Genomic DNA, 26,060 nt, shown 5'->3' with positions numbered 1-26,060 from the left:
GCTCTCTTCTAGCTCAAAAATAGCTTCTGCTAGAGCTGCCCCAAACCTCTCTGGCCCAACTGAACAGGCTAAAGGGGCCAGGCACCAGGACTAGGAACTGGCTAAACTGGACCCAGAGCTCTCCATATTGCCAGAATTTTAATCGATCCAAAATATTCCCCCTTCCTCCCCATGGTGCAGCCTTACTAACTGATGCCAAAGGAGTCTGTCCTGGCAGAACCTGGGACAGCTCAGTTTACCCCTAAATCTGAACAGCGGCTCCGAGTCCGAGCACTCACACATACCAATGGTAAACTTCATTGGAGAGCCCCCTAACCAGGGCAACTGGCTCTTTCTTATGCAGTCAGATTAATGATTAATGATTTTTTTTTTAAATCCCAGCCTATTGTCCAAATAGTCCCCTACTTGGTTAAATTCCTCAGGTGTTTAAGGAGCTGCTTATTTACCAGGACACAGTGGTCTGGGAGGGAGATAAAGAAAGCCCTGTGCACAAAGGGTCGTGAGGTCACAGGGGTTTGAGGGGTGGGAAATAAATCAGACAACTTTTCTGAAAAGGTAGGTGAAAAGGAGAGCTTCAGCCTCCCTGGGGGGGAGGGCTGTTGGGGGACTGTTTACAGGTCAATAAACCGTTGGGGGCGGGCCGCTGAGCTGCAGGGCCCAGGGGGGGAGAGGGGTACACAGTGGGGAGCGCTCTGGCAGTGGGAGATAGGGCCCCCTAAAAGCATCAAGTTAGGAGGGTCAGGAAACAGAGAAATCTGAGAAAATGGAGGGGTGGGGGTGAAAGTAATAAGGGCTGAGAGAAGAAGGGAGATACAAAAAGTAGTCTAGTCTGCACACTTGGAGACTGAAGGGCCCAACCACCCAACACCTATCATAGGGTGACACTCACATCCTCCCCAAGGTACACACACATACACATAAACATGCGCACGCACAAGAGGCTGACACAGGAAGACAGATCCAAACCCAGATGCAGATGCAGACACGGACAAACACACACACAGAAAAGAGGGGGTGGGGGGTACAGAGAGGCCCGGGCAAACGGAACAGAGCAAACACCCACAAAGCTACGGGGACATGCACAAGGAGAAAGAGAGAAAGACACCACATGCATCCATGTAACGGGACACAGACGGTGGGACACACTGACACACACAGCAGGGAGAGACACTGGGGCAGACACACATGGGTCAGGGCCTGGCAGTGAGGTGCTGGAAGCCCATGGGTTGAGAAGAAGCTTCACAGCTCCCACCACGTCAGGGGGGAGCAGCCCCACCCAGCACTGCAGGCACCCAGCATGGAACTCGCACACGCCAAAGCCGTTTCAACCCAGCCGAAGCTCAGGACTTCTGAATGCTGGCCCTGGGGGAAGGATAAGGGGCTGCCGGAGGGCTGCGGGGAGACGGGGAACTAAGAGGCCGTGGGGGCAGGTCAGCCTCCTTCCTCTGGGGTCAGTCTATCCCGCGGGGTGTCGCACACTCAAGGCTTCCTTAGGGTCCCCAGAAAAATGCCCCGTGCCAGGGCCACACTCCAGCCCCAAGTTGCACACCGTGTGTTTGCTTTGACATCTCCTGTGGTGGGCTCAGGGCTCTCTCCCGACATCGTTCAGTTTGCCCAAATTAAAGACACCCCAAAAGGGCAGTCGTTGCGCATCTGCGGCCGCTGAAGGAATCAAGGGACAGTATCCAAAACCCCAAGGGAGATGGGCAGGAGCTCCAGCAGCACAAAAGTCCCCGCAGAGAAACCAAGGAAGCCCAACGAAGCGCCTGCACACTGGGGAGCTCAGCACCAGGATACCCCATATTAGTTTTGACCAAGGAAAGTTGGAGAAGGTTTGCTTGTGGCTGGTTGGTTATCTGCGCCCATGGGGCTGCCACACTGCCGCCGTGGAACCATCTCAGTGACCTGCCCCGTGGCTCCCGGGGTGGAGTTGGGCCTCCCTGGGGTCTCAAGACGAGGGTGGGCGTGGCCACGGACCCTGTACTGTGCAAGCGTCGGTGACCAGCAAAGGCCGGTTCTGCACATGAGAATCACCCTCACTTCCTCCAAGGGACTCTCAATTAGATGCCTGGGGCTTGGGGTCCGAGAGTCTCTCGGGCACCTGCACATCCCATGCTCGGGGGGCTGGGAAAAGGTTGGGGGTAGGCACTGAAGGGTCCTGGCTCTGCAGAGCACAAGGCTCAAAGTGGGTTTCTTTCATCACCCCATTAATAGGGATGTTTCACTCGCCCTCTGGGAGAAGAGGCTCCACCAGGAAGTTCTGACCGCTCCAGGCTCAGAAATCCCCTTCCCCGTGGCCCCTTGCCCAGGTCGGCCCAGCCAACGCCCCTGGAGCCAAGGTCATCCTCAAGGTGACAGGACCCAGCGCCATGGGATGAAGGAAGCCTCGTTGGCCAAAATGGGGGAAGAGAAATGAGACAAAATAAGCGCCAGTGGCCGAGGGAGTTCAGAGTGGGGAGGCTGTCCTGGAGGTTATTCTGATGCATTATACAGATATCTCTTTTTAGTCTCTGGTGTATTGGAGTGGCTGGAGGGAAGAGAAGCACCTGAAACTGTTGAGCTGTGTCCAGTAGCCTTGATTCTTGAAGATAATTGTATAACTATATAGATTTTACATTGTGACTGTGTGATTGTGAAAATCTTGTGTCTGATACTCCTTTTATCTAGGGTATGGACAGATGAGTCAAAAATATGGATAAAAAATAAACAATAGAGGGAAGAAAGGTTAAAATAAATTGGGTGGATGGAAATACTCATGGTCAATGAGAGGGACAGGTAAGGGGTATGGGATGTGTGAGTTTTTTCTTTTTTATTTCTTTTTCTGGAGTGATGCAAATTGCAAAAAAAATGATCATGGTGGTGAATATATAACTATGTGATGATACTGTGAGCCACTGATTGTACATCATGTATAGAATGTATGTTAAAAATGTTTGCATGTTGTTTTATCAATAAAAATATTAAACAAAAAAATTGATTGCCCTTAAGATGAATTTGGTGGCCACCCGCCTGCAAAGACAGCTTAGTCAATTCCGGCTGTCTGTCCGTTTCCCTCCATGTGCTCCTTCACGGGGTCCCCACGGTGGGCAGTGACTTCAGAAAGGCCTTAGGGAGGATTGCCAAGCACAGAGGGCATGTGTGAAATTGGTCCCCATGTTCTGGGTTGAATTGTATCCCAAGAAAGGTATGTCAGAGCCCTCATCTCCAGTGACTCGAACGTGGCCTTATTTGGAGGCAGGTCATACAGATGGAATTAGGCATGTTAAGGAGAAGCCAGGAGAAAGGCACGGAACACATTCTCCCCTGTGGGTTTTGGAGGGAGCAGGGCCCGCCCACATCTTGATTTCAGACTTGCAGCCTCCAGAACTGGGAGGCAATAAATGTCTGTTGTTTTAAATCCACTCAGTTTGTGGTACTTTGTTATGGAAACCCTGGTAAACTTAAGGCAACCCATTCCAGGTTCTCTACTGTACACCAGCTGACGCTATCAAACTAAAATTCAGATCAGACCACATCCTTCCTCTGCCTAAAACACCCCCCTGGCTGGGTGTTCAAGGTCTCCCGTTGGTCCTACGAATAGAGAGCAGAAACACAGCATAGGAACAGGGCTGTGTGGAAACGGATGGCCCACCTTGGACTCTGACTCCCCTTTCTCGACCACTGACTGTCCACATTCTTCTTCTGCCTTGAACATGTGCAGCTCGGGTCCACTAGGAACCCCTGCCACGGCTGATGCCTTTGCTGGCCACAGCTGTCCCTGAATTCTCACATGACTCGGGCTCAGCCTGTCCTGGCCATGCCATCTAGGCCAGCCACTGCCTGTCTGTCCAACATCATCTGCCCGACCTTCCACCGACGCTGTCACTCTCTGAAGTCAGCCTGTGGTTCACACGTTTGCCTATTAGGAGTGGAAGCCCAAAGAAGACAGAACGTGCCACTGCCTCACAGGCTAAGATTTTCCGTGCTCTGTAAAAATTAGTCTGGGGTTACCAGGACAGTTCCTGCCATCACTGGTGGTGGGACTCTGAGGGCACCTGGCAAGCTGTGGGCACTTGATGCATGTTTGCTGAATGGATGGAGACTCAGTTCAGGGGCAACAGAAGCCTTCCATGACTGTCCATGAAGCCTCGCCTGGGTGCAGACCCCCCACCCCACCCAATTAGCGTTTCTACAGCCTGTGCCTTACATGTCTGAATCATCCCACTGGACACTGTCTTCCATGAGGGCAGAGACTTCTCTCCCTTTGCAAGGGATAACTAATGAATACAAGAATAGTCCGCCAGATGTGTGCTCCAGCAGGAGGTTCTAGGATGACATCATGTTCCCTTTCATGTCCTATTTGTGCCCAGTCCTTGGTCATGGGTGTTGTAGTTTCCTGGTTGCTAAAACAAGCACCATACCACGGGCTGGCTTAACCATAGGAATTTACTGGCTCACGGGTTTTCAGAGGCTAGAAGGCCTGCTTCCTCCTGGGTAGAGTATCTTCTGGAGGGCTGGCAACTTTGGGGTTGCCCATCACAGGGCAATGCAAACAGCAGCATCTTCTTTCTCTCCCGGGTTCTGTGGACTCCAGCTTCTGGCTGCTCCCCGTGGTTTCTCTGTCTGACTTTCACTCTGCTTACCCCAGATTAAAGCCCAATCTGATTTCAGTTGGAGCCCTCCCCTTGAAGAGATCCTACTTACAAGGGGTCCACTCCCACCAGGAAGCAGACCAGTATAGAGATGTCCACTCTGGGGTTCACAGTTCAATCTGCCACAGCGGGCATCTGGTAAACCTCAGCCCCTGCTTCTGTGCTCACTCTTTCTGTTTTCAAAATGAAGGAATTCTGTGGCCAGGTTACGTCAATCTGGCAGGAAGGGAATGTCTCTCCAAGGGTCTCGTCCCTGGGAGGCCTCTCAGCATGCTATACCGGAGCCCACCCCAGATTCACACTTCCTCGGGTGCCTCATTCATTAGATTCAACCTATATGGACCAAGAGCCTCTAATGCACTGGTTTTAGACACTTAGCGCGTCCTGGGGTGGCCACCACCTCCTGCTACAGGGACAAGAAGATTAACGACACACCTACTGCAGCTAGGCACGTGCCAAGCATTTTACACTCACCACTTCACTGCATCCCCCGACTGAACCCATCTGATCAAGAGTCTCTGCTCTCATACCCATTTTGTAAATGAAGAAATTAGTACTTAGAAAGTCTAAATGACTGGCCAAAGGGAGTCAGGAGGTGTGGGGGCCCAGAATTAAACCAAGAGAGCCTGCCTGCCAAGCCCACATTCTCAATCACATACTTCACACTGGCCACATTTGCAATTAGGATAATCTTTTCATTTTTTTGACTTGGTTTGCCTTAGAAACCTTCATTGGATATGAAGTGCCAAGAAACCATCTCCCACACATGCACACACACATACCAAAGGACCCAGAATAAACCAGAAAACATACCCATCATATTTGCTAATCAAGCCATATGTCCTACAAGAATTGGGAAACAGACAGTTTATAAAACAGAGAACAACCGGCATCTGTCTCCATGTCGACAAGACAAGCTCTGCTGATTGTTTGGCTCACTCTTTCCAAGGCAACTTTATTTCAGCAACACAGCATGGTGTATCACAAATAGCAAGGTGACAGCCTCTAAGCCAGGCATCTGTTTCTCTGGCCTGATATTTAGAATCCACTTGAGATCACCTATAATTACAATGTATCCTCAAGTGGGAAAAGTCAGGAATTCCCCTTCTGGTTTCAGTGTTGACGATGAGCAGCTCTTCTTCCTGAGGCCGGAAACGCCAGCAAGCCGTGTCCATTTTGGCTGAGCCAGACGCTGGGGAGGCAGCTGGAGGGGAAAATCGCCCCTCGCCCTGCCCTGGCTTTCAACAATTAATCCATTTCCCACAAACATTCTGAAGCACTGATCTGACAAAACAGGAGGGGTATTACATATGCACTTAAAATATAGCCTTAGAACAAAGGAGCAAATAGCTTCTAGGCCAAATGTAAGCTTTGGCAACTTTTTTCTTTAAAAGTATATATATATATATATTCCTGTCTAATATAACAAGGAATATGAATATCCTCTTAAAAATCTGCTTACTACATTAATGTGCTATTACCAGAGTCCTAAAGTCAAATTCAACACTAAATGAAATAGTAAATAATACAAAGCAAGCTTTGATATACGGAAATCTAAGACCAACTTTTCATCTGAGGAAAACTCAATGCTTTTTGTACTCCTCTTCTCTCTAGGCTTTTAGCTCTTATTCTCTCAATAATGGCTATATATTAAGTGCTAAACACTGACAGCACATGTGAACACAAGTATGGTTTTCAGCCTGCAACTAGCTTTCAGACTATGTTGCTGGGGCCCAGTAAAGCTGTTAGATCACTGACAGAATGGGCTGTGGGCAAACTTCACCTGCAGGGACTTTTACAGGTACACAGGCATTGTATATGACAACTGGATTAAAGACGATATGGTAAATATTACTTTATATAACTGACAAGCCAAATGTGGTCAAGGAAGGCCACTCCCATAAGTTCTTTTAAAAAGTACATGGTACCAAGCATTACCAGGACAATTCTTCCATGGGAGAGGGTGTGTAAAGGGGGGCAGGGGGAGGGAAAAGGAAGGGTGCAATGAGCCACCCTTTGTACAAGGGCAATAACCCAAACGGAAATAAAATCCCACCGGACTAGAGAATTGGGCTGCCAGGGAACGACTGGGGTGGGGCTGGGTGTGTACCGGCCCCTCTGAGGCTCCCTGCGGGGCAGTCTATTTCGGATCCTGCATCTCTAGGAGACACAAAGGCTTTCTCACTTGGAAACTGATCAACCCACAGTAATCATAACTGCAATATCAGCAAATGACACCAGCACCCGCTGCTGCTTTCAGGGAGCTCAGATGGAGCTGGGCTCCAAATTCCACCTACAGCTTTGGGTGTCACCATCACTGTTTAGCATAGAAGCCAAGACTGGTATCCGTGGTCCCAAGTGGACGATGGAGCCACCACCAAATCAGGGTGGTCTTTCTGCAAAGCCAAGCTCCACTCACCCCACGATGCTCGGCTGCTCAGAAGGGAAAATGGCCCAGGATTTTGTGGTTCTTTGTTTTCCTTGTGTGCTATCCTTTTATAAATATGCACGTGTGGACCTGCGTGCACGCACACACACACAGACACCGCCAGGCACGCTGACTTGACAAGTTAACTTTAGTAATCAGTGTTTCTGTGCCCTGGGGAGTTGCAAGGCAAGCGTCCAAATGCTGATTGAAACGCTTCCCGGCACTGCAAATGCACTTCTGCGTGGTTTTTAATACAATCCCTTGTGGGTTAAAAAAAAACAAGAAGGCATGAGGCAATCAAACCCCAAGTAAACAAAGAGGTTATTAGAAAGCATCCTATTCTAGGCTTGAGGAGTTGTTCAAATACCATAAAAGGAGGTCAGAGAATCCTACCTTAAGGCACTGAATCTGATTTATGGCCGTTTGGAACGGGTGGTCTAGAAGGGATTATATTTTCTATTACATTCTAGACCACGGATATTCCTTTGCCTTAATAAGCAAATGCATCTTCCTTTTAAGTGATCATAAATATGGCAGCGTCCCTCCTGTTTTTACATGGCCAACCCCTCAGACCTCCCCATTCCAAACTCAAGATGCCCCTTCTTCTTCGTTCTGGCTCGCCGCATACTGACCTGGTCCTTTGTGCTACTCACCACAGTTTGTAACATTATAATAACTGAACACTTTTCTCTGCAAAGGATGCCAGGCTCTCCCGCAACTCTCCAGGAGGCAGGGAATACATTTCACTGATCCCCAAAATATGCCCAGCTTCTCTTTTATCTGTGGCTCTTAATAGGAGTTCAGAAGGCTTAAACACTTTTTTATCATCACAATTGACTTTTTTAAAAAAATGATTCAGCATTCATACTCATTTGTTAAATCCTATATTCTACGTATAATTTCACCATCACCTTTGATCTTTCCATACCTCTCATTGGGGTTGTTTGGGTTATGGCAATTCTAAATTTTTCATATTGGAAGGGCCTGTCACTAATATGGGGTAGGGAGATGGAACTAGCTGATGTTCTGGAGAGGCTGGGTAGACTAGGTTTCAGGACTTATCTGGACCAGGGACCCATCTGGAGGTTGTTGGTTTCCGGCAAGTTACTCTAGTGCCTGGAACCCTTGTGGAGCCTTATAAATTGCCCTAGGTGTTCTTTGGGATTAGCTAAAGGAATGGTCCTGGTTAGGGGTTGGCAGATGATGATAGGCAGCAAGGTCTACCTGAAGCTTGCGTAAGAGCAACCTCCAAAGTGGCCTCTCAACTCTATTTGAACTCTCTCTGCCATGGATACTTTATTAATCACACTTCTTTTTCCGCATTTAGTCAGGATGGAATTGTTGATCCCATGGTGTCAGGTCTGGATTCATCCCTGGATGTCATGTCCCACGTAGTAGGGAGGGCAATGATTTCACTTGCCGAGTTGGGCTTAGAGAGACTGAGGCTACATCTGATCAACAACAGAGGTCCTTCAGAAGCAACTCTTAGGCAAGCCTATTGGTAGTCTAAACACCTATACTACATACATAAGCTTCACAAGAGTGAGCCTCATGATTGAGGGCAGATAGGCCAGACTTTTGACAAAAGATTTGAGAATCTGCCTTTTGTTCCGAGGTCCAGTATTCTAAACCAGCTTTCAGGGGACAAGCCTGTGGCCCTGTGGGCACAGCGTGAGTACTGGCCAAGGACCACCAGTGATGAGCTGGCAGGACCCCGTGGGGCTAGAGAGTCCCTCTTTCTCCTGAGAAGTTTTCCTCCCTGAAAAGCAACTGTGTGAGTGTGAGAAGAACCATGCTGACTTACTTTCCTAGGACTGCAGGGGGCGCCGACAACATCAGGAACCCAGTGCATGTAATTTGCTACATTAACATAATAAAGGGGGGGGTCCACTTAAAGAAGAAACATGGTGATAGGACCACACAGTCTTTAAAATAATTGGCTTCTAAGTGTGGTGGTGGTGGCACACCTCTGTGTGACATCAAAAAGTCCTTTCAGGACATAAAGGGACAGCCGAGGCCTCGGAGCTGAGACTGACAGATCCACGTCACCCCCTGCTCTCATTCCCAGAAGACACAACCTTAGATTCTTAGACGTGAACATGTCATCGAGGAATGCGTCAACTAGGCTTTGGACCATGTTCAAAAGGAAGCTGAGCAATTAGAAGAAACAAAATAGATAACCTACAGCAAATGGGAATGCCGTATGGATTGGGAAAAGGTACCCCTTCCTGGAGTTACCTGTCTGCCCTCTGAGGGGAATGTGTTATGTCATTTCTGCAAATCTATGACCCAGGGATATAGTTGCGCTAAGAAAGCAGGGCTCTTGATAGGAAAATTCTGGGACAGGCTGAGGTAGCATGACAGAAGAGAACCTGATGAATTTGTGGGGGGAGTCATCTGCCTGAGACTGACCACCCACCTCTGGACTATTAAATCGAGAAAAATAAACCTAGAAGATGTTTGTCAGCAGGCTATCTAATGGCAGATCCCAGAGTCCAGCTCTTAAGTCCCCACTCAAGGCTGCTGTGCTGGTTTGAAGCTGCGATGTACCCCAGAAAAGTCACGTTCTTTTAATCCAATCTTGTGGGTGCAGACTTACTGTGGGTGGGTCTTTTGATTAGGTTGTTTCCATGTAGATGTGCCACCCACTCAAGGTGAGTCTTAATTAGTCTACTGGAGTCCTTAAAAGAGCTCATGGAAAGAGAGAGAACTCAGAGTCGACTCAGAGAACAGAGAGATGAAACTGAGAGACACAGACGTCTGGAGATGCAGAAGGAGCTGAGAGAGTTGTGTGAACCCAAAAACTGGGAGAAAGGGACAGCAGACATCACATGTGCCTTCCCATGTGACAGAGAAACCCTGGACTTAATCTGCCATTCTTGAGAGAAGGGCTCCTCCTGTTGGGTCCCTTGGTTTGGACATTTCCATGGCTTTAGAGTTGTAACCTAATAAACCCCCTTTGAAAAGCCAATCCATTTCTGGCATATTGCATTCCAGCAGCTTTAGCCCTGGTCTCCATCCTCCCCTGCTGTCTGTCACCTGCCTGTCCGTGCCCACTCCGCCCTGTCACCTGCCCGCCTGCTGGCTCCCACCAGTTCCAACCAGACCCCAACTCTCTCCTCTGATTGTCAAACATGGATGGCAAGGTAAGGTAAATATTTCCCCACCACCCGCCAACAGGGGCCAGCACCGGGCCTGTCACCCCTGCCCAATACCTCGAGTGGAAATGGCCAATCAACTGTTACCGTCTCTTCTTGACATCCTGAAAACACTTCAAAAGAGCTGTACTCAATGAGAGCCCGCACTTCACAGTTTACCTTTCAGGGTTGGGATAGGGCTGTTGTGTCCATCAGGTTGTCCCAAAGGGTCACTTGGGTCAGGAGGCTCCCGTTCACCTGGGCACAAGAGCACAGCACACACAGTGAACAACTGCTCACTCTGGAGGACTTGCATTTTCTTCTTCTGCAGACACCTCGCTATTTTAGCAAAATTGCCCAACATTCAAAGAAAAGATAGAAGGCACATGACATTATGATCACTTCTAGGGAGCTATTTTGGTAGCATTACATTTGGGATAACTGAAAAAGTGAGTCGTAAGTTTAGCCCCAAAAGGACAAACCCTAGCGCTTCTTTGCACTCATGGGCAGGTGAGGTGTACCCCGAGCTCAGCTTTAGGACAACAGAACCCGTTGGAACATTCTCAAATGGGGGCCATGCATGCTGCCCTGGGGCCGAATGTAGGGGGGGACAAAAAAGAAACTGAAACCCTGCCTGGAAAAATAAAGCATTTCTGCAGCCAGATTTTGGCAGGCTGCTCTCCAGTTCATGGCTCCTGCTGATCCAATAATAAATTCAGAGTGGGAGAATTTCTCAAGCAATGCAGCTCCCTCTCCACGCCCAGCCCCACTGGCTGCAGCCAGGAACACACATAGTCCACAATCATAAAGGACTGAAGTTTTTTAGAGAACCCATCTTTGGAGTGACAGAAATTCAAGGCCTTCCCCCATGTGCACAACTCTCCCCTGCCCACTCCCAGGACGGAGATTCCAACTCTGAAGGGTGAGAATAAATCTGATTTGCTTCATATTGAACACTTAATTTCAAATAAAACATAAGGTGATCTGCTGATCTGCCCAGAATCTCCCACCATTTCCTGAATCCTGGGGAGGGATGGCCTGGGACTGATCTAGAGAATTCTTTGGGGGCTCTCTTGGCCCCACCTGCCAAGGCCCCTCCCATTTCTCTTCCTTTTAAAGTTTACTTTCCTACTTTCAGCCCCAGAACTTGGCCTTGGATTGGTCCCACTGGAAAGTGGAGGTTACAAATTGTGAAGTCGGGGGCTAAAAGTCCACACATCTCCTAAATGTCCATGGCTTTATGACATCCAAAGCCTACCAATGGCAGCTTTATCATTCAACCCTGGGCCATCCCACGTGGTCAATGACGGTAAGACAAAGATTAGTGAACACAACATCTGCGGACGATACAGATTTGTCCTGAAACATTGGGATATAAAAGTCAAAACCAGGTGGCTTTCAGATGGAGACAGGTTCACAAAATTCTCAAATTGTTCAGCTAAATAAGGATGGGCCATTTTACACCTAGCACCAATGCCTCTAAGCGAAACTGCTCCATTTGCCTGGTTCCTAAACCACAGGACAGGCCAACTCCCTGCAGCATCCTTAGGGTTCAGTATCAGCTTCCTTCCGGCCAGCAGGGTGACTTGTTTTTGGATGGGCCCTTGGGTTCTCACTTTCATTCTTTCCATCTCAGAAGGTTCCTTCTATCACCTTTAGGCCAAACTTACCTCCCATCCCCATCAGAAGTCATATCCCATGCCATCTTTCAGAAAGCTTTCCCTGAGCAACCACCCAGAGGTCATGCCTCTTCTCTAAATCCATTCGTCCTTGAATTAGTTGCACATATTTTAATTTTCCTCAACAGAATGTAAGTAGCTTGAGGAGAGCTGACACTCCATCAGAGGTCACGTCCCATGCCATCTTTCATAAACCATTCTCTATTCAACCCTTCAGTGTGTGAACCATACGAATGCCTGAAGCCCCAGGGGGAGGGCTAATGGTTTTAGCTCTCAAACCTACACAGAAGTCTGGGCAAGACAGACGCAAGTAGAAGCTGTGCAAGGCAGCCAACAGATTCTTGCTGAAGCTTTAAAGACCTCATTTTGGATTTGAAATGTTAAATTGGCATGTTACACATACCGCCACTCAGCACTGTTTAAACGGAGAGAGACCACATGAAATCAAACACACTTGTCCTATATACACACATCTAAAAGGGGCATAAAATTATTAAACTGCTTAGAAATTTGACAAATGGTGTGAAGCAGTCAAATAAATATACAGGCTAAAGAAAAATAAGCTCTATTCATCCAATTCCATTGTGGAAAAGCTCGCCAGCTTTTTGGAATCAGCTTTCAATTCTGAAGCAGAGGCATTTTCACGGGCTGGGACATGGACAAGCATATTTCTTCTAGAAGATGAAGCTGAGGCCATCCAGATGCTTCTATTTCCTTGTAAGCAGATGTAATCCCTCCAGATATAAATTCAAAGTCACTGCTGACATTGTAAATGCTGGGATTATCGTTGATTATGCTGTACTTGTGAGTACATACCTAGAGATTTCATTTTTTATTTATTACAGTCTAAAATACTCTAGGCAAAACTCGGCATTTGGGAAAAAGAGTGCATCAGGAAGGTATCTGGAAAAATGGGTAAGAATTCAAGAAGTCCACTGGACTGATACAAGACCCCTCATGCCCCACCCACCTCACCCACCCTCAGCTCTGAGACATGGGACTTCGATGTGAAAAGGGTCACAAGGTTTAAGGTACAGTGCAGTTCTCCTGCAAGTCGATTGCTCTCAGTATGTTCATGATGTTCAACTACCGACAGCTTGCGCTTCAACAAAACTAGACTCTGTTTTCTCTTAGCAACTTGGAAAGGAGACACCCTATGTATATTTTGGAATTTCAAAATGCCACCTTCCTATCTACCTAAAGTTTATCCATTGAACAGTTAGTTATTCACTTAGAATACTGATGCCTCCTAAAATTTATAAGCAAAATGTAAAAAAGTAAGTATGTGACTTTGGGAAGTGGGGACAGGGCCCGACATTCCTAAAAGGGTTTCTCTCCTGGACCTAGAAAGGATTAAGAATCACCCAGAGCAGGGGAAAAAAAAGAAAACCTGCCACACAGGCATCAATATGCCAACATCAGGTATCTGGAATTATAGGCAGTTTAAATTTCTTCTTTTATTTTTTAAAGTCTCTATGTCAAAGAAGGATCTATTCTTTTTATGGAGATAAAATATTATACATGCATTATAAAAGTTACCATTTTATACTCCTAAAAAGTGAGAGAAAGATCAAAGGTGATGGTGGAGTTACACAGAGAAGGTCAGGTTTAACAAACGGGTATGATTGCTGAATCATTATACTGGTATCTCTTGTAGTCTCCAGGATCTTAGAACAGCTAGAAGTAAAAACCTAAAATTGTGGAATTATAGCCCATACTAAACTCTGAAAACTGTTCTACAACTAACTGTTGCACTAGCTTTGACATTCATTGCTTTTTTGTATATATGTTATATTTCACACACACACACAAAAGTTAATTGTGATGATTAATACATACATACATATATATATATGTATATATATATATACACAAACACACATATTTTTTTTGGAGTAGCTAGAAGGACAAATCTGAGAGGATGGTATGGTAGCCCATGACAAACTCTGGGATCTGTCGTGTAACTACTTGTTGAAGAGTGCTTTGAAACTATTGTTTTTTCTTTCTTTGCTGTGTATATATGTTATATTACACGATTACAAACATTTTAGGAAGTCACCATTTTAAAGTGGACAATTTTAATATATTCACAAGCACTGCCCATGTATAGTTCAGAACATTTTTCATCACCCAAAAGAAACCTTGGGAACTTAGCAGTCATCAGTCCCTGGCAACCACCAATCTACTTTCTCTTTGTATGGATTTGCTTATTCTGAACATTTCATATAAGTGAAGTCATACAATCTGTGGTCTTTAGTACAAGCATCAGTTTTATGATTAGAAAATTTTAAAATTTCATGTCCTATAGTAGCAAAAAGGAAAGAAAGAGAATAGAAGTACGCAATACTCTGTGATTAACAAAAAGTAGGTTTAACAGCTAAATCAGCACTGGTCAGATGACCAGACTTTGGCTCTGCAGCTGGAGCAGGATGTGGGAAACATATGCAAGATGACTCAGGATGGATGAGAAAGAACGGCTCAAAGCAGACTAGCGTAAATAGGATTATCTGATCCAAGGAGGTAACAACTCAGGAACTTGCTTTGAACCTCCAAAAGGCTTCCAGAGAAGAGACTGGAGCACGTCCGTTCCTCCCACAGAAAAGCACCCAAGCACGCAGCTCACAGGGAAGGTTTAGGGTTTAGGGGTCACCAAATGGATGTGGCGCTGTGTGCACGTGCCCCTGACCCCCATCCCCCCCCCCCCCCCCCCCCCCCCCCCGCAGCGAGCACAGTCCCCGGTACCTAACAGGCACTCAACATTACATGCCATGTGACTTTCTGCCAACTTTTTCATGCCATGACCCGCGCCGCCAGCAGTCTGCCTGTCCTGCTTACTGGGCAACTGACGCATTCCATGCACCCAGTCCCAGCTGTCAGGCCGGCACCCTGAATTTACACGGAGGCCCATCTGGGATTTAACCTGTGGTTAACATCCTATCCTCTCTCCCCAGCAAACTGACCAACTTCCCGAAAACAACACTTGCATCATCCTTGCTAGCTGAACAGATTTAACCGCACAAGCTGAAGAAAGGGTATGTTGTCTTCTGCTCCCTGTCAGAGCAAAGATTCTAAAAGGAGACCCCATCTGTCCTTACTCCTCAGGACTTAAATATTTATTTGAACCTCAGGACCCTACACTGGGAAAACTACGTGTCCTCCATCTTGGCAAAATACTCACTGATGTGGCACTAATAATATGGCGCAATCAAGAGTGTTAAATTTATAGTACACACAGCTGCTCGAAGTTCTCTCCATGGGCATGGATAATTTTCACTGTGTGAAAACACACAGAGCGCTGAAGAGAAGCTACTGGGAAATGTAAACCTTTGGTTGCAGCCATAGGGCAGCGGTGATTGATGAACTCATTAGTGTTTTGATGTTTAAAGAAATATTTAATATGGGACATATGATGGAAAACACGCCATACAAAAGGAAAACACTGCATATGAAACATTCCATAACATGGAAGGCATCTGATCTGAAACAAAAACTTAACCATTGTGGATGGTTACAATGAAATTATACATTAAATGGATATTTTGATCCATGTCAAAATTACACATTACAGCCTAGAAACAAAGCTTAATTGTAAAGAAGGCATCCTGGAGAACAAGATCCTGAAACAGAAAAAGGTTATTAGCTAATAACTAAGAAAATCGAAATAAAATATAGGCTTTTGATAAGAACGCGGTATTAATACTGGTTCATTTGTTGTGGCAAACATACCATAGTAACGACATAAGATGTTAACAACAGAGAACCGGGCGTGGATGTATTGGAACTTTCTGTATTACCTTGGCAACTATCCTATAAATCAAAAATCATTCTAAAATTTTAACTTTATTTAAAAGTAATTACACAGTTCATCACATCATTCAATCCCTTAACCAAGGTTCACCCGTAAAAAGAAGACCTTGCATTTTAGTGGCACCACAGTTGGCTAAGGCCCCTGAACCAAGCAAGAACGTTCACCATGTGACGTCTATGACACAGTCACTGGATTGAATACGTTTGATTCAACTATTCATGCAGTACGCCAGTGAGTAACACTTTAGAGCATGTTGGTTTTTTGTTTTTTTTTAAGCTGGCTATCAATGAGCCTACATTGGCACTGACAGGACAATGACTAGCTCTTATCAGGAACTTACAGGGCATTTTTGGCAGCACTTTAGGAGTGTCCTGTCCACTCAAGGCTGAACTGGTCTCTCTGCAGAATTACTGAAGTGAAAGGGTTCACTCTTGATACAGAGGGGTTCACACCAGGGGTTGCTATAGCCCTGATCAAACGGGTGCAAATTTGGAATTCGAGATTCTGTACCAGTCAAACAAACTTCTCCCTTTATCTTCTTCCAGCATGGACCTTTAATGGGACACCCTTGATTTATGGCAAAATAAGCTAAGAGCCATTGATATCGCCCATATAAGTGGGTGTGTTCTGATTTCTGGACTCTATTTTAGTATTAAAATAGCATCTTTCATTAACATGAGACACTTAAGCAAGAATTTATTAATGAGCTTCAACCTATGCGTTTGGAGTTGAGTCCTGGGTACCACTCTTTTTTTAAATTTGTGTTTCTTTTAAAAATGTTTTGTAATTCAGGCTTTTCATCCATTAATCACTTTACCTGCTGGTCTGAATCAGTAGGCTTACTGTGATTTAATTAGATGCAGTCTCTGCAATATTAAGACAACTTCAAAGAAGTCTCCTTTTAATTACAAGGCTATTTTATATACCAAAGCTTGGCAGTCTTGGATTTGGTCGTCCTTATGAAAACGGATAATTTCCAGAATGTGAGATAGAACAGCAGTCACGACCAAGGAAAAGATCACAGCCTGAAAGGATAACTGTGCTGCAAAAAGAGGAGTCTCTTAAAGAATAAGTAAAGTATAGACAGTTTTTTTGATATGTGGCACTGGATGTAAATGGCCTTTAGGACTCAGGCAATGCATCCACTTGCCCATTTGCAACTGGAAATGTCATTCATGTCTTCCAAAACAATTGCTCAGTTCAGCAACACATTGAACCAAACATATCCGTGATGCTGGAAACATAATAGTTTAATAATTGGAAAGGAGGCAGGATATGAAGTCCTAAAAAGGTGAGTCCATTCGTCTGGGAACTGTGCCAGGACAAATATGTCAATAGTGAACAGGCCTGATAATGTTTTGGGAATGCTCTTATTACAACGTTATTCTGTGTATTTTAATTGCCAGCTAGAAAATTGAGCGGCATTTGGGTGCGCTGCCAGCCCCTAATTGGCAGTAGCCTCTAACAGTCTGTAATTTTTTATTTTCATTATTTAAAATTTTGAGTTGAGTAAATATTAGCCTCTGCTTCTATATTCCTGAAAGGACTGGCCTAACTCTATTTGAAATTATGAAGTGGAATTCAACAACCTGAAAATGAAGCAGCCAGGGCCCCTCATCCATATAACCTTGGCTTTGATTCCAATTCTTCCAGCAATAATATTAAACCCCCAAACGATTGAGTTCACCAGCCTGACTCTGCAATGTTGCCTTCAGAAAGGGTTTTCTACCTTCTGTAGCTTCTAGCCTCCAGAGACCCCAACAAAAGCCCCACTGTCAGGGGCCCAGTGAATACTTGGCTGTGGGGGCAGAGAGGCCCCTCGGGCAGTTGAATTGGGGTCTTTCATTGACCTGTTCACTTTTTCAACATCTACAGCCAACTGCAGTGGGCCTGGCAGAGCTGGGGGGCTGGGGCACCCCACACCCCAGCCCTAACTGATGCTGCCGGGAAGGGGAGACCCCACCACCCCTTTACAGGGACAGCAAGCTCTGGGACCTGCTTTCTGTACCGTGGTTGCTCGGTGCTGCACCAAAACCAGCCAAAAAAGAGCAAACAGAAATGCTACATAAACACTGTGTACATACAGCCTCTGCTTTTAGTTGGTTTCAGAGAACAGTCTTTTGAATCGCAGCTATCACCATGCACACAAGGAATCACTCTTTCACCTTGAATATCTGGAAACATTTTAATTCTTATAAAGGGGGAGGGGGAAGGTGTGTTGAAAGAAAAAAAATTTAAAAACCTTATTAGAGAAGAAACAAACTGTATATAGTAGTCCCACGGCGATGCTGGAAGGTACTTTCAATCTGCTTAAGGAAGAGTTCTGAAGGCCTCAGTGGCCTGCATTTCGAATGCAGACCCTGCTGAGAGCTCCCAGGATGGACTAGAGAAATTATAGTGAATAAAATCCACAGGGAATGGGCTCTGAAAGGGTACTTCCACCCCTAAACCAGGAATCTGCTTTCTGGTTTAGGGGTGGTCAGGAAGTCCCCAGAGATAGCTAACCCATCCACACATTTAAAGGCAGAAGACAGCTGGACAGCAACCATTTCAGACTGGGAAAGGTGTGATACACAAACAAGGAGGACACGTCAGACCTAATCAAAGATGGTGGCAGTGCTATTTATCTTCAAAGCTTCTTCATAATTAATGCTGATTTGAAAGTGAATATGCAAATGCTTGGCTTTGAAGAACAAACAAATATAGGCTATTTGAAATAAGTATATAGTAGTAGGGAACGAACTGTCCACACCCTGGAAGGGACCCCCAACTTCTTGCAGATGATTCTAGCATCTTCAAACTCCTTTCTTTGGCCTCCAATTTATTTCTTATCTGAAAAATGTCCTCACTTGAACTTTCAATGGACATTGGTTGAGATCTTGTTCTCAAAGCTTCCTTCTCTCCAAAGGTCCCAGCAGGAGCTAGGGCACCTTTCCAAGCCCCAGACTTACAGCCAAATAATTTTTTAAGCTTCTTTCTCTTAGGTTGGCATTCCTTTTATCATAATATTTATAACACCACCACTCTTTCCATCACTCCCCTGCTCTCATGGCCTGGAAAGAGTATACCTTGGACATTACTTGGAATCAAAGCTACCCATTTTTGGTACTAACACTGTTCAAAATTTAAACAGTGCTTTCCATTTGCATACACAAAATCCTCACAATTTTATTCCTTTGATCCTCTCCCAACTCAGCTTCCCAAAAGAGGTTCTCCTCATCTCCTGGCTTCTGGAGTGTTCCAGAGCTCAGCATCCAAAGCTTTCCTTTTCTTTCTCTATTTGACCCTTTGGTGACCTCCAACAGTCTGCTCTAAATAACGTCAAAATGCCCACAACACGCAAACTTATCTTTCTAGGCCAGAGCTCCCCACTGAAAATCAGACTCAAACATGCAACCACGCTAACACGTCCACTTGCATGTCTAACAGACGTATCACACTTGACGGGGCTAAACATGAATCCAGATTTCCTCCACAAACCTGCTCTCCTGCAGGTTTGAAGGATGGAGATAGGTGTTGTGGTGTGAAGCTGCATGGACCACAGAAGAACATGTTCTTAAATCTCATCCATTCCCGTGGGTGTGAACCCATTGTAAGTCGGACCTTTGGATGAGGCTACTTCAGTTAAGGTGTGGTCCTCCTCAGTCAGGATGGGTCTTATGCTACCACTGGAGGCCTTTATCAGGGAGTGAAATTCAGCCAGACAGACAGGGAAAGCCACAGGGATCAAGAAGCTGAAACAGAACCTGGAAGAGAAGAGACCAGGTGAGGCTGCCATCTGCATTGCCAAGCGACAGAGAAGTTAAGATTTGCTGGCAGCAACCCCAGAATACCTCAGCCCTTGGTGAGAAAACACCACCTTCGTGATGCCTTGATTTGGAAATTTTTCCCAGCCTCAAAACCGTGAATGAATAAATTCCCATTGCTTCCACCAACTCATTGCATGATATTTGCTTGAGCAGCCTAGGAAACTAAAACAACAGGTTAGGGACTTTCTCCAGGTTAGGGACCCTGGCTACTGGGCTACAGACTCCTCATCTGCATTTGATTCGTCCTTCCTCCCAGACACAGAGAGTGTCTCAGGGTCCACAGGCATTTACAGGGCCTGGGCTTCCTGTCCCTCCCATGTGCTGGTGACCAGTGCCCTGCACAGCTGCCGCTGGACCCAACCTTTCTTGAAATTTCCCCAAGGAATTCTGAGGACCTTCTTTTCCTCAATCTCTCTGGTGTTTTCCCTTTTAACATGTGCATATGCATCTTTGCAACTCTAGATGATAAAAAGGAAATGTCACAGCTCCAGAACTCATATACTACTCAATCATGAAAAAGAACCAACTTCTGATGATGCCCATCTCAACATAGATGCAGATCAAATGCATTTTGCCAAGTGCCTCCAAAGACCACATGCTGGAGAATTAACTCCCAGACTGGGGGGGGGGGGGGGGGGGGTAGGGACCTGGGCAAACTCACTCTTCCCCTAAAACAACAAACACAGGTAGAAATCAACCATTTCCAAAGTCTGGTGATTAACCAAAACCAAAAGGAACTCAGTGGTCGTCTATCCAAGAGAAACTACTGAAGCCTGATAAGACCAGGGGGTCTGTGGCCTTTTAACCTGAGCTGTGCCATTACTTCTCCCTCCCCAGCTCAGCCAGTGGGAAGGCTGTCAAAAGAAGGTTTGCAGCCAGCGGAGAGATCTGATGGCTTTTGGGGCTCTGTTAAAAGTGCCATCTCCATAGCATAGTCAGTATTTGTCTGAACTTGCAGCACCCTGAGAAATCTCTAGGTTTGACTCAGAGCTCAACTGGAGGCGGGGGCGGGGCGGGGTGGCAGCTACCCCTAGAGCATTGCCAAAACAACAACAAACTACTGGCAACACCTCAAAGCTGCCTTATGCTGATGACAATGGTAGCAAACAAGAGCCTGCTTGGAATTTAAGAGGAAATATTAAAGAACTAGGGGACCAGAGGGAATTTCAAAGGCTTTGACATATTCTTAGGGATTCAAGAACACTGTGCATGTAAAAAGGCGCTATGCGTGCCCAGGAAAGACCTGGGAAAGAAGAAGGCACTGGTCACTTATCTCTGACTGACCTTGAGGCCATGTGCAAGCAGGAAATCAACACTCAGCCTGTCTTATAAACTACCTGAAGTTTAAAGGCGTGTTTTCTCACATGGATTCCCTTGGCAAAGCATGCAAGCCTTGCAGGCAAGGCAGGAAAGGCAGTCTTCTGGCCAAGAATTGGCTGACCACTCAATTAGACCGACCCTGCTATAACCCCTAGGAAACCATACTCAATAAAAAGAAATTTAAAAACAATGATAACAAAAACAAGCTGAGAAACTCAGAGGCCACACATTGCAAAGAATACCAAATGTACAGAATTAGTAACAGGAAAGCCAAACAAACAAGGAGCAATAAGAAAATAACACTAACAAACAAAAACACACACATACAAAACATACACACATACAAAATAACAACCGTAGCTTGTGGGGTGGGGTGGGGTGAGGATCTAATTATCGGGATTTTTACCATATTATTATCTATACAGGGATACTTCAAAGGTACTGTAGGTTCAGTTCCAGACCATTGCAATAAAGCAAGTCACATGAATGTTTTGGTTTTTCAGTGTATATAAAATTTACATTAGCAAAAAAAAAAAAAAAATTTACATTTGCACTGGACTATCACTTGTTAAATGTGTAATAGCATTATGTCTAACAAAGGCTCAATGTACAAAACTTAACGTACAAACTAACTTTATTGCTGATGGAGAGTCTTCCTAGGATGTTGACGGTTGCTGTAAGTTGACGGTGGCTTTAGAAATTTTTTTAAAATAAGATCACAATGAGTCTGCCACATTGATTGACTTCCTTCCATGAAAGGCTTCCCTGCAGCATGCGAAGCTGCTTGACAGCATTCTACCCACAAGAAGAACCTCTTTCAAAATTGGAGTCAATCCTCTCAAGTCCTGCTGCTGCTTAATCAACTAAGTTGATATAATATTCCAAATCCTTTGTTGTCATTTCAACAATGTTCACAGTATCTTCACAAGGAGTAGATCTCACCTCAAGAAACCACTTTCTTTTCTCATCCTTAAGAAGCAACTCCTCATCCATTCACGTTTTATTATGAGATGGCAGCCATTCAGTCACAGCTTCAGGCTCCACTTCTAATTCGAGTCCTCTTGTGATTTCCACCACATTCATAGTCCTTCCTCCACTCAAGTCTTGAATCCCTCAAATGGAGGGGGGCAGGGAGTGGGGTTGGAAAGTTGGCATCAACTTCTTACAAATTCCTGTTAATGTTGATATTTTGACCTTGTGCCATGAGTCACAGTGTTCTTGATGGCATTTAGAATGGAAAATCCTTCCAGAAGGTTCTCAACTGACATCTTGGATCCATCAGTGGAATCACTGTCTATGGCAGGTATAGCCTTACCAATACTCTTCCTTTCACTTAAACACTTGGAGGCCATTGTACGGTTATTAATTGGCCTAAATTTAATATTTCTGTGTCTCAGGGAATAGGAAGGCCTGAGGAGGGAGGGAGGGAGGGAGGGGGGAGGGAGGGAGGGAGGGACCGTGAGAGAGAGAGAGCGGAATTAATAGCTGGTTGATAGAGCAGTCAGAACACACACAATATCTATTCACTAAGCCTGGCATCTTATATGGTTACAGCTTGTGCCATCCCAAAACAATTACGAAAGCAACATCAAAGATCACTGATCACAGATTACTGTAACAAAAAGAATAATAATGAAAAAGCTTGAATTACTGTGAAAATTACCAAATTGTGATGACAGACATAATGCAAGGTCGCCACAGACGTTCAATTTATAAAAAATGCAAAGCACAATAAAACAAGGTATGCTACAATGTCCAGTTTTTAACAAAAAAATTTACAAGACACACAAGGAAACAGTAAATTGTGCCACATACACAGGAAAATAAAAACAGCCAAGAGAAATTGTCCCTTCGGAGGCTAAGATTTTGTTCCTACAAGACAAAAACTTAAAGTCAGCTATTGTAACCATGTTCCTAGAAATAAGAACATCTAATGCATATAAGGAAATTACAACTTTGTCTCACCAAATACAGAATATCAATAATGTGATAGAGATTACATAAAAAGAAACAAATACTAATTCTAGAGTTCAAAGTGCAAATAATTTAAATTTAGTAAGTGGGCTCAACAACAGATTTGGTCTGGCAGAAGAATCAGTGAACTAGAAGACCAGTCAATAGGATTAATCCTGTATGAAGACCGGAAAGAAATAAAGAATGAAGAAAAATGAACAAAGCTTCAGAGACCTGAGGGACACAATCAAGAGAACCAACACACATCATTGGAGTTCCAGAAAGAGAGAAGGGGATGGAAAAAATATTAGAAGAAATAATAATGAAAATTTTCCTATATTTGATGAAAAGTATTAACATATACATTCAAGAAATTCAAAGAACTCCAGTAGAATAAATGCAAATATAGCTACACTAAAAACATCATGCTACTGAAAGACAAAGACAGAGAGAGAATTTCAAAAGTAGAAAGAAGGATGTGTCTCATCATTTACAGGGACTCCTCATTAAGATTAAGAGCTGAGTTATCAACAGAAACCATGGAGGTGAGAAGACAGTGACATGACATCTTCAAAGTGTTCCAAGAAAAAGATGATTGGCCAGCTAAACTGTCCCTCAACAAGAAGGAAAAATTAGAACATTAACAGATGAACAAAAATGAAAAAATTTACCATTAGCACATCTGCCCTACAAGATAGTGAAGACAGTCCTTTGAGATGAAATGAAATGACATTAGATGAAAATTCTACTCACGTGAAGATTAAAGAATACCATTAAAAGGTAACTGCATAGATACTACAGAAGACTACATAGGTTCTTGAAAAATCAGCAAGGAAACAGAAAACTTGAGCAACATCATAAACCAACTAGACTTAATTCTACAGGATACTCTACCCCAAAGAAGAATGCACGTTCTTCTCAAGTTTATATTCTTGAACATAAAATGAGTCTCAAAGAATTTTAAAGGATTAAAATCATTGAAAAGTATATTCTCTACCCACAATGAAATTAGAAATTAAAAAAAAATGGAAATTCATAAATAAGTGAATTTCCTAACAACACAACAACACATTCCTAAATAACCACATGGGCCACAGAATAAATCACAAAGGAGATCATAAACTCCTTTGAGATGAATGCAAAAGAGCTACAATATAACAAAACTTATAGGTTGTCACTAAAGCAGTGCTTAGAGGGAAATTAAGAGCTTTAAATGTCTATATTAAAAAAAGAAGATCTAAAATCAACAACCAACCACTACACCTTAAGAAATAAGAGGAAAAAAAGGAAACAAAACTCAAAGGAAACAGAAAGAAGGAAATAGTAAAGGTTAGAGTGGAAAGAAATGAAATAGAGAACAGACAAATAACAGAAAAAAATTGGTGAAATCAAAAGTTGTTTCTTTACAAAGGTCAACAAAATTGACAAACCTTTAGCTAGACTGATCAAGAGAAAAGAGAAAGAAGACTCAAATTATTAAAACCATAAATCAAAAAGGGAATATTCTACAGAAATAAAAAGGACCATAAGGGAGGAGGGTGCAAGGGTAGTTCAGTGGTAGACTTCTCACCTGCATGTGGGAGACCCATTTTCCATTCCTGGCCCATGCACCTCCCAAACAAACAAACAAGAAAGCAAACAAATGAAAAACCAACCAAACAAAAATTCAACAAATGGTGCTGGAATAAGGGGATACTCACTTGGAAAAAGAATATGTGACCCATACACCATACAAAAATAAATACATAAATAAATATTTTAAAGGCCCATAAGGGAACCATACATACATACAAACATACATACATGAATACATAACTAGTTAAAAAAAAAAAAAAAGGACCATAAGGGAAGACTATGAACAATTGTGTGCTAACAAATTAGAAAACATAGATGAAATGGGCAAGTTCCTCCTTTTGTCACTTTCTGATGTCAGGTCAAATTCAAAGTCATAAATATGTATTTCTATGTTTTCTTCAAGGAATTTTATAGTTTTAGCTCTTGCATTTAGTTCTAAAGTCCACTTGATTTCATTTTTATGTATGCTAAGAAATATGGTTCAACTTCTCTCTTTAGCACACGGCTACCCAATTTCACCATTTGCTGAAATGAATACTCTCTTCCCTTTGATTTGTCTCAGCATCCTTGTCAAAAGTCTGTTGATCAAATTGTGAAGTTTCATGTCTTGACTCTCAATGCTCTCTCACTGTCCTGCATATCTATGTTGATGCCTGCTGTTGCTAGTATGTAGAAAAACAATTGATTTTTGTATATTTATTTTGCATTCTGCAAACTTACTGAATTGTCTTATCGGCCCTAATCATTATTTTGAATTTGTAGATTTCTTAGGATTTTCTATGTACAATATAATGCCACTTGCAAATAGAGATAGTTTCATTCTTCCTTTCCAATCTGGGTGAATTTATTTCTTTGCCTTTTCTAATTGTTCTGGCTAGAAATTCTAGAACACTGTTGAAGGGAAGTGGTGAGATCAGACATCCTATCCTGTTCTTGATCTTAGAGGGGAGACACATTCAGTCTTTAATTATCACTTATAATTAGATGATTGTTTTTCAAACATAGCCTTTATCATCTAGTTCCCTTCCAGTCCTAATTTGTTGAATTATTTTATCATGAAAGGGTATTGGATTTTGTCAAACGCTCTGCATTTGTTGAGATGATCATGTGAGTTTTACTTACTATTCTATTAATACGGTGTGTTGTGCTGAGTGTTTTTCATAAGTGAGACAAGCCTTGCATTATCTGGATAAATCCCACTTGCCCTTGCTGTGCAATCCTTTTCATATGCTGCAAGTTTACAGAGAACGAAAGCAGATTAGTGGCTGCCTAGAGTTAGGTGAAAAGGATTGGGAATACGATGATGCCTGTAGAACTCTGGGAGAACACTAAACCCATTGAACAGCACACTTTAAATGGGTGAATTTTATGGTCAGTGTATTTTATCCAAATAAATAAATGTGTTAAAAAGTAGTAACTCTGAAATGAAAATCATTTGAGTTGGGGGTTATATATTTGAATTTTCTATAATGAAAAATGACTGAATGGCATAAAAGAAGACAAATAAAACCAACGGAATATTTCTTGTAACTAGAAAAACTGATTCTAAAGTTTATATAAAAAGTAACCATCTGAGGTCAGCAGGGACGGACCTCTGACACTCGGTGTAAGGAAAGCCAAAAGGGAATAACATGAGAGAAGGTCAGTTACTAAGACTGGCCCCGGGCTTGCGATGGAGGTGCCTCCAGTGGACAGGGGAGGCTGCTGGCAGACCCCCACC

The 26,060-nt window shown here is 44.0% G+C and overlaps 1 protein-coding gene across 1 annotated transcript in view; it reads right to left on the bottom strand.

Moving 5' to 3' along the window:
- The window catches only part of ROR2 (receptor tyrosine kinase like orphan receptor 2), a 59,835-nt gene extending 47,042 nt beyond the window's left edge, over nt 1–12,793 (bottom strand). Inside the window, exon 1 of the mRNA XM_077139412.1 lies at nt 10,377–12,793. Within this exon, the coding sequence (XP_076995527.1) occupies nt 10,377–10,560 (184 nt within the window). The 5' untranslated portion in view covers nt 10,561–12,793. The remainder of the gene's footprint in view (nt 1–10,376) is intronic.
- Nucleotides 12,794–26,060: the final 13,267 nt, after the last annotated feature.

Source organism: Tamandua tetradactyla, chromosome 2 (assembly GCF_023851605.1).
Source record: "Tamandua tetradactyla isolate mTamTet1 chromosome 2, mTamTet1.pri, whole genome shotgun sequence".
Taxonomy (NCBI): domain Eukaryota; kingdom Metazoa; phylum Chordata; class Mammalia; order Pilosa; family Myrmecophagidae; genus Tamandua; species Tamandua tetradactyla.
The sequence above is the reverse complement of the archived record's forward strand: the minus strand, read 5'-3'. Positions and strand labels throughout refer to the sequence as shown.